The 11,829-nt window shown below is 63.7% G+C and overlaps 2 protein-coding genes across 7 annotated transcripts in view; both read left to right on the top strand.

The window, feature by feature from the left end:
• The window catches only part of SHC1 (SHC adaptor protein 1), a 33,078-nt gene extending 27,370 nt beyond the window's left edge, over positions 1 to 5,708 (top strand). For 4 of the 6 annotated variants that reach the window (XM_074981285.1, XM_074981284.1, XM_074981282.1 and 1 more), the window contains 10 exons: positions 18 to 81; positions 833 to 952; positions 1,235 to 1,288; positions 1,586 to 1,637; positions 1,824 to 1,950; positions 2,109 to 2,280; positions 2,610 to 2,670; positions 3,064 to 3,228; positions 3,396 to 3,658; positions 4,020 to 5,708. In XM_074981285.1, coding sequence (XP_074837386.1) covers positions 18 to 81; positions 833 to 952; positions 1,235 to 1,288; positions 1,586 to 1,637; positions 1,824 to 1,950; positions 2,109 to 2,280; positions 2,610 to 2,670; positions 3,064 to 3,228; positions 3,396 to 3,658; positions 4,020 to 4,148 — 1,207 coding nt within the window. In that variant the 3' untranslated portion in view covers positions 4,149 to 5,708. The remainder of the gene's footprint in view (positions 1 to 17; positions 82 to 832; positions 953 to 1,234; positions 1,289 to 1,585; positions 1,638 to 1,823; positions 1,951 to 2,108; positions 2,281 to 2,609; positions 2,671 to 3,063; positions 3,229 to 3,395; positions 3,659 to 4,019) is intronic. The other 2 variants (XM_074981283.1, XM_074981287.1) reach the window with 2 other exon arrangements.
• A 617-nt stretch (positions 5,709 to 6,325) lies between these two features.
• On the top strand, positions 6,326 to 11,535 carry PYGO2 (pygopus family PHD finger 2). Its single transcript, XM_074981288.1, has 3 exons — positions 6,326 to 6,669; positions 7,507 to 7,556; positions 8,141 to 11,535. Exons 1-3 carry the CDS (start codon positions 6,546 to 6,548, stop codon positions 9,203 to 9,205), a joined length of 1,239 nt encoding a protein of 412 aa, XP_074837389.1. The 5' UTR covers positions 6,326 to 6,545; the 3' UTR covers positions 9,206 to 11,535.
• The last annotated feature ends 294 nt before the right edge of the window (positions 11,536 to 11,829 follow it).

The raw sequence follows: 11,829 nt of genomic DNA on the forward strand, positions 1-11,829 counted from the left end.
CTCTCTGGGCCCTGCAGGGAGGCGATCAGCCTGGTGTGTGAGGCAGTGCCCGGTGCCAAAGGAGCCGTTCGGAGGAGGAAAGTAAGGCCAGGCCAGGGATGGCTGGGGCAGGCGGGGCGTTGGGTACAGACGGTCTTCTCCAGTGGCTGGAGTGGGGGCCCAGTCTGGGCAGCACTGAGGCTTCCTCCTTGGGGCGGGGGGCATGGGTGAGGTACAGGGACTCCGGCCCCTCCACCTCCCATGCACTTGCCTAGGGAGGTGGGACGAGCCAGGCCCTGCGCCCAGCTGGCCTTACGGAGCTAGGCAGCGCTGGTGTCTGGCAGGAGGCTCAGGGAGGGGGGTCGCAGTGGGGGCTGGGAATCTCTTGTGTTTGCAGAGGTGGGCGGGAGGCACATGCACGCCCCCTGCTGGTAAGCCCCTGGGGCCACCCCTTGCGGTGGGCCGCCAGCCATGCTGGGCTGGGTACGGCCCCCTGAGGGGAGCTGATTGCTAGCGTGCCTGTCTGGCGCTAGCTAATGGAGGCGTGAGGCTGGCTGCTCCTGCTCAGGACACGTGCCCTGCCTTTGGTTAATGGATGCGGTAGATCAAGAGCTGAGCCTGGAGCAGGCGGGGGCCATTCCTGGAAGGTGAAGGGGGGGTCTGTCCCAGCTGGGCTGTGAGGGAACTGGCGTGGCAGCCTGCAGCTAGGTCTGCTCCCGCCTGGCTCAGGGCCAACCAGGCCACTCCTGGCGTGCTCTGTAGTGTCGCGCACCCTCCCAGGGTTTGGGGGTGGTCCCTGCTTTGGCACCGTGCTGAGCCCAGGTGGTTGCAGACAGTGCTTGTACTCTCACAGCCCTGCAGCCGCTCCCTCAACTCCATCCTGGGCAAGAGCAACCTGAAGTTTGCTGGGCTGCCCATCACCCTCACCATCTCCACCAGCAGCCTCAACCTCCTGGCCTCTGACTGCAAACAGGTGAGAGCGGGCGGCCAGCCTGCATCCCAGCAAGCTGCAGATCCCTCCAGCCCTTAGTGCTCCCCCGTCCCTGTCCCCAGAGCCTGTCTGCCTGGGTGCTGGGCCACCGTGGAGGGTCACTGGTCTGATCCCAGTCCAGGATGCCAGAGTACTGGCTTTGCAGGGCTGGTCCACAGCTGCCACCCTGGCAGGATCCCAGGGCTGAGTGATCCAATCCCTCCACGCAGGCCTCCCTGGCTGGGCAGAGGGGCTGTGTCTAACCAACCACTCTCCTTCCTGCAGATCATTGCCAACCACCACATGCAGTCCATCTCTTTTGCCTCAGGAGGGGATCCGGTGAGTGCAGCTGGGCCTTGGGCATTCGTCCTCAGTTACCCCGACTGACTGCGGGGCCCCCTTGGGGCAAGCGTTACCCATGGCCCGGCTGTTCTGACCCAAGCACCATGTGTTAGTGCCCCCAGTCCTTCCAGGGGCAGGAGTGACTGGCATCCTGGGAGACCCCACTTAGTCCCCTCACCCTGCTTCATGCCTGGCTGTCTTGGGTCCGCTCAGCACTAGGCTGTGGGGTGTGGGTGGGGTGGTGACCCTCAGCTCCAGGCGCCGCTGCTCCCTCACCCTCTGTCTCGCCTGCAGGACACTGCAGAGTACGTTGCCTACGTTGCCAAAGACCCCGTCAATCAGAGAGGTGAGTGACTCCAGCTGGCTGGAGCAGCTATTCACCCCTCTGCTGCCGGCCACCTGCTGTGTCCCTATGTTACCCCTGTGGTCTCGTCCCACCTGGGCAGTCCTGGCAGAGCCCCGGCTGTCTGCACTTTGCTGAGGGGCTTGGGCAGGGTGCCCCCATCTGAGCCCGGCTTTTGGTCCTTCCCAGCCTGCCATATCCTGGAGTGCCCTGAGGGCCTGGCCCAGGACGTGATCAGCACCATCGGACAGGCCTTCGAGCTGCGCTTCAAGCAGTACCTGAAAAACCCCCCGAAGCTCGTAACTCCCCATGACAGGTATGGGGCTGCAGGGCGGGGGGAGCTGTGGGTGCTTGCTGGCTGCCTGGCCCGGGCCAGGGGCCACTGGGCCCAAGGCAGGGAACAGCGGTGCCCAGGATGGGGGGGTCCCAGTGCTGGGGGCTGGGACCACTCAGCCAGCGCTGCCCACCCTGCAGGATGGCTGGCTTTGATGGCTCAGCCTGGGATGAGGAGGAGGAAGAGCCCCAGGACCACCAGTACTACAACGACTTCCCCGGCAAGGAGCCGCCCCTTGGGGGTGTGGTGGACGTGCGCCTCCGGGACGGTGCCAGTGCAGCACCAACACCCAATCACCTTGGAGCCACGCTGGTAAGCCGCTGGGTGGGGATTGCCTCCTCCGCGTTCTGTGCCCAGCCAGAGGGGAAATGACTCAGGACTAAGCTGGGGCCACCTGACACATGGCCTGCCTTGCCCGATTGGCTCCCAGGGTGAGACCTGACAGGGTATGTCCATGCACTGGGGGCATCTACAGCCCAGCCCGCCCCACAGGTGCCCTGGGCTCAGTCACAGAGGGAGAGGGCATCAGACGGTCAGACCGGAGGCCACTGCAGGTCTCTGGCCAGGGAGCTGGGAGTTGCGGGCAGGGGGAGCAGAGCAGTCTGAGCCTGGGCCACTCACCCCATCTCTTCCTCCGACAGCCTGTGGGCCAGATGTCCAGCGGGGAGCATGAGCCCCGGAAGCAGCACCCTCCTGCCCAAGGTACTGCATCGCAAGCAGCTGCGCCAGGGTTCCCTCTCCCGCCTGCCGGGGGCCGCCTGGCACGGCCGGGTGCTTCCTGTGTCCCTGCTCCATGCAGCACTGCCCTCTGCTGTGGGCCAGGCTGACCTTGGATGGCAAAGTCACTGAGGGTCTGAGCATCTCCTGTGGTGCCAGTCTTAGTGCCCTGTGCAAGCCAGAACAGGGAGCCCAATGTCCTGGGGCTTCCTGTCTGTTTCATCTCTGGCTGTGCAGGCCGTGGGGATCCCAGCTGGGTCTCTGCCCGTGTTCCCTGGGTAGCCCCAGCCTGTGGGGGGTTGGGCCCTGTGGCTGGGGCAGAGGAGGCCTGGCGCTTGGGCAGGCCGGCCCTGCTAACTGTAGCCCTCTCTTCTGCAGTAAGGGATAAATACACCCCTGGCGCTGGTCCAGCCCCCCGCACTGACCTGTTTGATGACCCGTCCTACGTCAACGTGCAGAACCTGGACCGAGTGCGCCAAGCCTGTGCCACCAGCAACCCGGCCACGGCCAACGGCAGTACCCAGCGAGACATCTTCGACATGAGTGAGTAGGGGTGTCCCGTCCACTTGGCGCTCTGAGCTGGCATTGGCTGGCTCCACCTGGGCACTGGGCCTGGCTGGCCTCTGTCCAACCAGCAAGAGACCTAGAGCACAGGTGGGGAGAGCTCAATGTCCATCCCCAGGCCAGACCATGCTCCTCTCTCTCCACAGAGCCCTTTGAGGATGCCCTGCGCGTCCCACCCCTGGCGCCCGCGGGGCTGCCACCAGCCCAGCTGCTGGCCTGCATGGAGGAGCAGCTGCGGCGGGAGCCCTGGTACCACGGAAAGATGAACCGCAAAGAGGCGGAGAAGCTGCTGAAAGTGAACGGGGACTTCCTGGTGCGCGAGAGCACCACCACGCCGGGCCAGTATGTGCTGACGGGGCTGCAGGGCGGGCAGCCCAAGCACCTGCTGCTGGTTGACCCCGAGGGAGTGGTGAGTTGGCCTGGGGTCATGGGGGTCCCCTGCCCCAGTCCCCCAGGCTTGGAGCTCAGAGCAAAGCCCCAGAGCTCTGCTGCAAGCCTCCTGGGGTGCCTGAGCCCTGTATTCCTGCCTCCTTTGGGCTCCTGCATTCTGTGTGGCATCAGACAGGAGCCCTGGCTCTCTCCAGCCTTAGCTCCAGCTTAGCTCCCTGGGCTCTTAGGCACCCTCGCCCCACAGAAGGGGGAGACACTTGTCCGTGCTGCCACTTCTCCTGGTCACAAGAGGGCGCCCCGACTCAGACAGCAGGGGGGGCTGCCTCCTGGCTCCTCCCACTTCCCAGCCACCCTCTGAGCCCCGTTTCCGGCCCCTGCAGGTGCGGACGAAGGATCATCGCTTTGAGAGCGTCAGTCATCTGATCAGCTACCACATGGACAATCACCTGCCCATCATCTCGGCGGGCAGTGAGCTGTGCCTGCAGCAGCCCGTGGAGAGGAGACTGTGAGGTGTGCAGGGGCCTTGCTGGAGCCCCCGGGTGCTTCCCACTCTGGCCTCCTCAGCCCCTCTCTGCTAGCAGGACTCTTGGACTCTGCCTGGCTCATGCCAGCCCCCAGAGACAGTGCAGCAGGGAGGGAGCTGGGGCCGGGCACTGGGGGACAGCGGCGTCTCTGGAAGGGAAGGAGAGGCCTGTTGCTGCCCATGGGAGCTGCACTGGACCCAGCCCCATGGGCAGCTGTGGGCACTGCTTGGAGACAAATTGCAGCCACACATGGTTGTTCTCACTCAGCCAGGGAGACCCTCCCTCCCTCTCCCACCTCTGGGCCGAGTGAGTGGGAGCCTGACCCCTGCTCTGCCCCAACCTCTGAGTGACTGCTGAGCCCCTAGGAAGCAGAGGCTTCAATCCTGTCAGCTCAAGGCCTGCCTGCTTGGAGGTTGTGGGTTGCTCTTCAGCCCCACTCTCCCTCAAAGGGCAGTTCACCCTCAGCAGGGAGGGGCTGGAGTCTCACCCCTCCTGTCCCCCTGCAGTCCCTCAGGACCAGCACCCATGGGTGGCATTGCCTGCATGACTCCTTTGGAGAGCCATCTCCACTCCGCCCCACAGGGCAGCGCCAGGGGTCCTGCTGGAAAGGGTGAGAACAGGGGAGGGCCACCTCCCCTCGTCACGTGACCCTGGCGCTTGGTTCCCTGAAGCACAAGGCTGGGCCAACCACACACCGAATGTACACAATCACTTTACATATTAATTCTGTGCCTTGACCCTCCGCAGGTCCCAGATACTTATGCAAAGCAGCTGGCCCTGAGGCAAGAGCCGGTCCCTTGGTGGGCTGGGGCAGGATGTCAGCCCGGCCCTGCAATGGGGAGTGCTGGGAACACAGCCCCAGGCCTCATGCAAGCTTCCAAGTCTCCCAGAGGCCACAGTGAGGTCTGTGCCTCTCCCAGTGTCTTGATGGCTGGAAGCAGGGCTCAGGTGGCCTCGTCCTCTGCACTGGCCATTACTCCTATGCTGCCCTTCTGCAGTGGGCTGCTCCATCCCACTTCTCATCCTGAACGGGAACTCCCAGCCTGTCTGGCGGGGGCATGGATGGCAATTAGGTGGGGTAAATGTGGCTCCCCCTAGGAGGCCAAGAGCCTCATGGCTCCCCCTGCCTTTGGGGGGAGTCAGTGCTATACACTAATGCCCTGCTGCCCCTGGGGCAGATTGAGACACAACCAGTTCCCCAGTCTCCCAGGGCCAGCTGCACAGCCGAAGGAAACAAGACGGGCGCAGGAAGCTGGAGAGCCCTCTGTCAGCAGGGCGTGGAGCTGGCTTCCCACCCTGGCTCTGGAGTGGGGAGAGCACAGTGTTGCATGCACATTATTATACTCCGAAGCCAAAGTGTAACTCTCTTGTCACTTCTCCTCCCAGCCTGGGCTTGTGCTCCCCCCAAGGGGTCAGCCTGGGCTGAGCGAGGGAGGGGTTTGCTTTCTCCTTCTCTCTCCTTTAGAGGGGCTTGATTTGTTACCGGGTCTTGATTATACCAAAGGAATCGGATGGTTATTATTAAAATTAGTATTTCTTTAACAAGTGGCTGTGAATGGCTTCTCAGCGGAGGGGGTGGGGAGGGACCTTTGCAGGAAGGTCCATGCTGCTGTTGGGGCCACCAGCCACAACTTCTCCTTGCCCAGGTATCCAGGCTGGGTGCTTGACTGAGGGGTCTGTGAGCTTCACAGTGGGTGGTGGCAGCCCCCTGCACTCTCCCCCACGGCGCCTGGGCAGCTGCCCCCCAGGTACCACCCAGCCATGGGAGGGCAGCAGAGTGTTGCCCTAGCCCTGTCTCGCATGTGCACTGTGCAGCCAGCCGCCCGGCCTGGCTCCGGGGAGTGTCTCTGGAGGAGGGCCATGCTCCATGGCGCCCTGCACCCCTGGGTGGGGCCTGGCTTGGGTGCCCCACGAGCAGGGCTCAGGAGCCTGGTTCCCGTCCTGGAGCCCCATGCCATGGGACCCGCCGGCATGAGTACAACGGAGGAGCCCAACCCCCCTGAGCTGCAATGGTCTGTTCCGGCTCCCTCAAGCCCCCCTCGCTTGTGGCCTACTCCTGTGCAATGGTCTGTTCCGCTTACCTCCTCCCCTGCAGAATAGTCTAATCCCGAGAACCGGAGGAAGCGTCCCCTTCGCATGTGGAATGGTTCGTCCCGCCTCGTTCTCCCCTCCCAGTGCACAGCCAACGCTGGTGCTGCCCCCCACGCCCCCGTGAGCAATGGTTTGTGCCGCCGTTTCCGGCCGCCCCCCGCAGTGGTAGGGCTCCGAGAGTTTCCGCTTCCGGCGCGGCGGCCCCCGAGAGCAGCTGGAGCCGCAGCGCGGACACCCCCGCCCGGGGCCATGGTACAGCCCGGCCCCCCCCGGCGCTGAGCCCCGGGCCCCATGGCGGCTCCGCACCCCGAGAAGCTGGAGGGAGGAGTCCCGGCCCCGCCGCCCCCCCCGGGGCCCCCCAACCCGCCGGGCGGCGCCCCCCCCGGCGGGCCCGGCAGGAAGCAGGGGAAGGCAGGTGAGGCGGGGGTGGGGGCGGGGCTGTCCCGGCGTTGCCTCGGGGACAGTGCGGGCCGGTGCGGGCCGGGCCGGGCTCGGCTCCCTTCGCTGCCCGCCTGCCACCCCGCGCCCAGAGCCGCGGGTCCCTCCAGCTCCGCCGGGGTCAGCCGCGCGGCGTGACTGCGGGTAGGGGAGGAAATGGGGCTGACCCCCGGCTGAGCTGTGAGCCCCCCCTTTCCCCGGACGGGCCAAGCACAGCTGGCGGGGGCTGGAGCGCAGAGCCCGCCTAAGGCCTGCCAGGTGCAGCGCCCATCCACCCGGGCTGAGCCTGGGCCAGCAAGGGCGGCGTGGAACACGGAGCCCGGCCCGTGCGGAGGAAGGGGACAGAGCACTTTGGGGAGCTGGACCCGGCTGCCAGCCCCGCTGTGTGCAGCAGAGACCCAGGGCGCTTGGAAAGATGGGCTGGAGGTCTCTGGCTGTATCAGCTCTGCTGCTGTTCTGCTTTCTTGGCAGCCAGAGCTCACTCAGAGGGGGGCTGTGAGCTGCTCCTGCTCTCCGGGGGTGAGAGTTAGCAGTGGCTTCATCAGGCCGTAAACCTTTCCTGTTTCATCGTTAGTAGGCAGGAAATGCTACCTGGGCCCTGCCCAGATGGAGCAGATGGGCTGTGAGAAAAGAGGGTGGGGGTGGCTTTTCTTTGTGCAGGGCTAGCCTGAGACAGAACCCAGCACAGCGCTGGGTGTGGGAGATGGTGGTCTTTATTTTCCCACTCTGTGTATATTGGGGGTTGAGTCGGCTGTCTTCAGGCTGTGCCAGGACTGCCTGCACTTACTGACCTTGCTGGTGCTTTCCGTCACAGGACTGCAAATGAAGAGCCCTGAAAAGAAGCGGCGCAAATCCAACACACAGGTAGGGGCATGGCATGGACCCTGTGGTGGGACGATGGGGGCCAGGTCATCAGCCCAGCATGAGAACAAAAGCCCAAAAGGTTCTGGTGGCACAGACGGCCTCTGGGATTCTCATCCCCAGCAGGCTGAACCCCAACCTTGCAGCTTGCACAATTAGAAGACAGAAGACAGGCCTGCAGCAGTGCCAGAAGAGGGGCAGGGATGCGCACACACACCATTAGGGAGCAGTGTGGGCCTGTCCTTGGCAGTAGCCAGTGCTGGCTGTTCCTGTGGGCTGTGAAGAACCACAGGGTCTTGGGTGCATTTGATGTGGATGGTGTTTGGAGCCTGGGTTCACCTTCCCCCTCCTACAGGAGCATGAGTCTCCATTGCGGCAGCTTCCTGCTGCTTCCAACGCTTTCTCTTGCCAGGTGTTGTGGAGGTATGTGCGGGCTCGGCCCTGCTGCTGCTGCTGCATGTCTTCCCCAGGTGCTTCCTGGCACCAGTAGGAGCTGAGGGCCCTATGCTCATGGCAGGCCATAGCCCTGCATGTCTGCTGGCTGCATGGGCAAGCCCCAGACTAACTTCTGTGCCTTTCCCCTGCAGGGTCCTGCCTATTCCCATCTTTCGGAGTTCGCCCCACCCCCGACTCCAATGGTTGACCACTTGGTGGCTTCCAACCCCTTTGAAGATGACTTTGGGGCTCCTAAAGTGGGGGCCTCATCAGCCCCATTCCTCAGCAACCCTGTGCCCTTTGGGAACTTTCGTATGCAGGGGGGCATGACATCCCAGGTGCCTCCAGGCTATGGAGGGGGGCCCCATGCCATGCGGAGGCAGCCCCCGCCCTTTGCCCCAAGCCAGATGGGCTCAGGCTTCAGCATAGCCCCGCAGAACCCCAACTACGTGCAGCCTGGTGGCATGAGCTTCCCCAGCCAGCCCTTTAACCAGCCTCTTGGACAGAATTTCAGCCCCCCTGCAGGGCAGCTCATGCAGGGGCCAGTTGGGGGCTTTGGGCCCATGGTTTCCCCCACCGTGGGACAGCCTCCCCGGGGAGACATGGCCCCAGGGCCACCTCTGAATCCTCCTGCTGGTCCCCCCATGTCACAGAGATTCAGTCAGCCTGCCAACCTCTTTGGACAGTCTCCCATGCAGCGCCCCAGCCAGAACCTACCCCCCAACACCAGCCCCTTCCCTGGGGCTGACCCTGGCTTTCCAGCTGGGGGAGATGATGGAGGGAAGAGCCTCAACCCCCCTCCCAGCACCTTTGGCCAGGAGTCGCATTCGGGCTCACCAGCTGCAGTGAATGGGGCCCAGCCTAACTTCACCCCCAGCGGTGCTGGCCAGAGCAGCAGCACCCCTGAAGCCAACAGCCTCCCGCCCTCCACCAAAGCGCCTGGCAACTCTGGGCACCAGCCACCGCCCGGCCTGGTGTACCCCTGCGGGGCCTGCCGCAGCGAGGTGAATGACGACCAGGATGCCATCCTGTGTGAGGCCTCCTGCCAGAAGTGGTTCCACCGGGAGTGCACGGGCATGACGGAGAATGCCTATGGGCTGCTCACCACCGAGGCCTCGGCCGTCTGGGCCTGTGACTACTGTCTGAAGACCAAGGAGATCCAGTCAGTGTACATCCGGGAGGGCCTGGGGCAGCTGGTGGCGGCCAATGACGGCTGAGTGGGCACTGGGCCTGGCTGCCCTCGCCGTGTACAAATTCCTGCCTGTTTTTGGGCCATCCCCCTCTTGTATCCCCTTTTTGTAGCCACCTCTCTCTCCCCGCGAGCACGAGCTCTCTGGCTTTCGTGACGTTTCTTCCCTTCATGCCCTTTGGTGCGGCTGAGCCTGGTGCAGCTGATGACCCTTTAGAGCACTCCGACCCTCCACGGGAGGGAGGGGAAAGAGCAGTCCTTGTACCTGCCAGCCCAGAGCACGAAGTCCGCCTTGGGGCTGTGAGCTCTGTCCCTGCCTGTGCCGAGAAGCAGGCTGTACCAGAATCTCTGCCCAGGGCCAGTCCCACAGAGAGCCTTGGGACAAAGGGCACCATCCAAATGCTGCTGTTGGAGTGGTTGTGTCCTGCTGGAGGCGCAGCTGCAGTGTGACCTTGGGCTGGGAGCTCAGCGTAGCAGCAAGCGCTGGGGCCTTGCTGCCGGGGTGGTTAGAACGGCCATGGCTCTGTTTCCTGTCAGGGGCCTGTAGCAAGCTGAACCCTTTGGGCAGGAGCCTAGTGCTGCTTTCAGCGGGGAGTGCAGGGGGCCCGCAGCAAAGGTGCGCATTTGCTGGCATCACCTTTGCAGTGGGGAAGGCAGCTTGCACTCCCTTTACCTAGGCTGACAGCTAAGTGTATCTGCCCCTGAGAGTGTAGCCCCCAGCTCTGCTGACCTGCCATGTGTTCTTCCCACTGCTGGTACAGGGCCGACACTCTGGCTGCTGATCACCTACAACTAGTGGCTGCAACAAGTCCTGGTTCTGGATACCCAGCCCTCGTGGGAGGAGCTGCTCTGCCCTGCACAAGCTCCTGCCCTGGACCTAGCTTAGGTGTGACCTGGCTTTCCTGACAAGCCCCTTCCAGCCCTGGGAGTGGCTGAGAGGTCCACAACCAGAGTTAAATGCCCTTGTGCTTTGGGGCCTGACTCATGATTTTTGAATGCCTGGGGCCCATGAAGCCTCCAAGGCCTCTTGTGTCAGGGTGAGGGGGAGAACCAGGTGTGCCCTGCACAGCTGGGCCTTCCTCTGTGCCGGGGAAGCACAGCTGCTGCATACGTCCCTGGATGGTGTACCTGGCCTTGGAGCTGCCAGTGCACCCTGTAGCTGGGGCGCCCAGGGAAGCCAGTGGTGGTTATGCAGTTGAGTAGAAGCTGCCTGTGCCCCTTTCTGATGTGAGTTGCCTTGTGGGCGGTAGGCAGGGGAGCTGGGGAGTTGGAGCCTGCCCGAAAGGTGTCAGGCATAGTTTGCAAATGCACAGTGTGACCAGGCCCCGTGCTCTGGCACAGCAGGATCCAGGCTAGGCCCACAGAAGTAGCTAGTGAATGGCATGGCAAGGTCAGCCCAACCTGTCTGGGAGTCTCCTCTTCCCGCAGACCCTCAGCTGGGAGCATTCTCCTGGGCTTGCCAACAGCTTGGCCCAGTAGCACCTGCCTTCCCTCTGTAACAGGGATGCAGGCTGCTGCAGCAGTTCTCTCCCTGGCTCCCCAGCCTGCTCCCCATGAGCTCAGATCACTGGCCTGCCTGCTAGTTCATGCCAGTCCAGGCCTTGGGGAGGTTTGGGCAGGTGGGCTGCACTTGTGTCTGTGAAGGCCCCTCTGCTACGATGCATGTAAGTAAAGGTGCTCCACAGAGAGCTGCAGAGCCCCCAGGGGTTGGGAGTGCCCTTAGCCAGTGCAGGAGCGGCTTTCTGTCCACCCTGGCACAGACTGAGATCAATGAGCCATGAGCAGGGGATGACTGTCTGGAACCAGGGGTCACCAAGCTTGGACCCCGCACAAGTGAGTGAGACTCCAGGCAGGAGCAGGGGTGAAACCAAAGGTCTGGCATGACAGGTGGGATGGGTCATCTGCTCCGAATGGCTGAGGGGATGTGCAGGCCAGCGGCAGCTGTAGGTTGGGAATGGGCAGGATGGGTGTTCTGAGCTGGGTACAGTTGGCACAGCCTGGGGCTGAGGCAGTGGGAGGCCATGCTCCCTACCCTGTAGCAGACAGGCAAGGGTGGCTAAGAACTGCTTGTGTTTAGCAGTGAAGGGCCATCCTAGCACTCCCTTGTGGCCTCGACAGGACTGCAGCTGGCTTGTGGGAGGGTCTGGCTGCTGTCTGCACCTTCCTGCCCTGAGGCAGGGGATAGTGTTGGGGGACTCTTCTGGTTTCGCCCATCTCTTGCTGTGTTGGTGACTTGTCCCCGTTTGTGAAGTGTGCTGGTGTGGTTTGTACAGTTTTCAACGTGTCGCGCTGTCCGCAGGACCGGCCCTGGGCCTGCTCTGCTTTCAGTCTGAGCATTAAAGGAAAACTTTTTGTATTGTCCCGCTCTGAAGTTGCTTGAACTCGGACTCGCGTGTCTGGCGGCGGCCGAGGCTGAGCGGCTGCAGCTGTGAATTCCGCTGTTAGTCCTGCCCGGAGGGGCCGCGGGGCCGCCATTCAGGCCGGTAGCGGCGCAGCCCGGGCACCATCCCGCCGGCTCCAAGGCGACACGGGCGGGTTGGCCGCTGGCTGACGCGGGGCAGTAGGAGCTGGGGCAGTGGCCGGGCCCGGCTCGGGCGCAGCAGCGATGCGCGACAAGGGCCGCCCCTGCCCAGGGCCGGCGCCGACTCCCCC

This window comes from Carettochelys insculpta, chromosome 30, assembly GCF_033958435.1.
Source record: "Carettochelys insculpta isolate YL-2023 chromosome 30, ASM3395843v1, whole genome shotgun sequence".
In the NCBI taxonomy this organism is placed as follows: Eukaryota; Metazoa; Chordata; order Testudines; family Carettochelyidae; genus Carettochelys; species Carettochelys insculpta.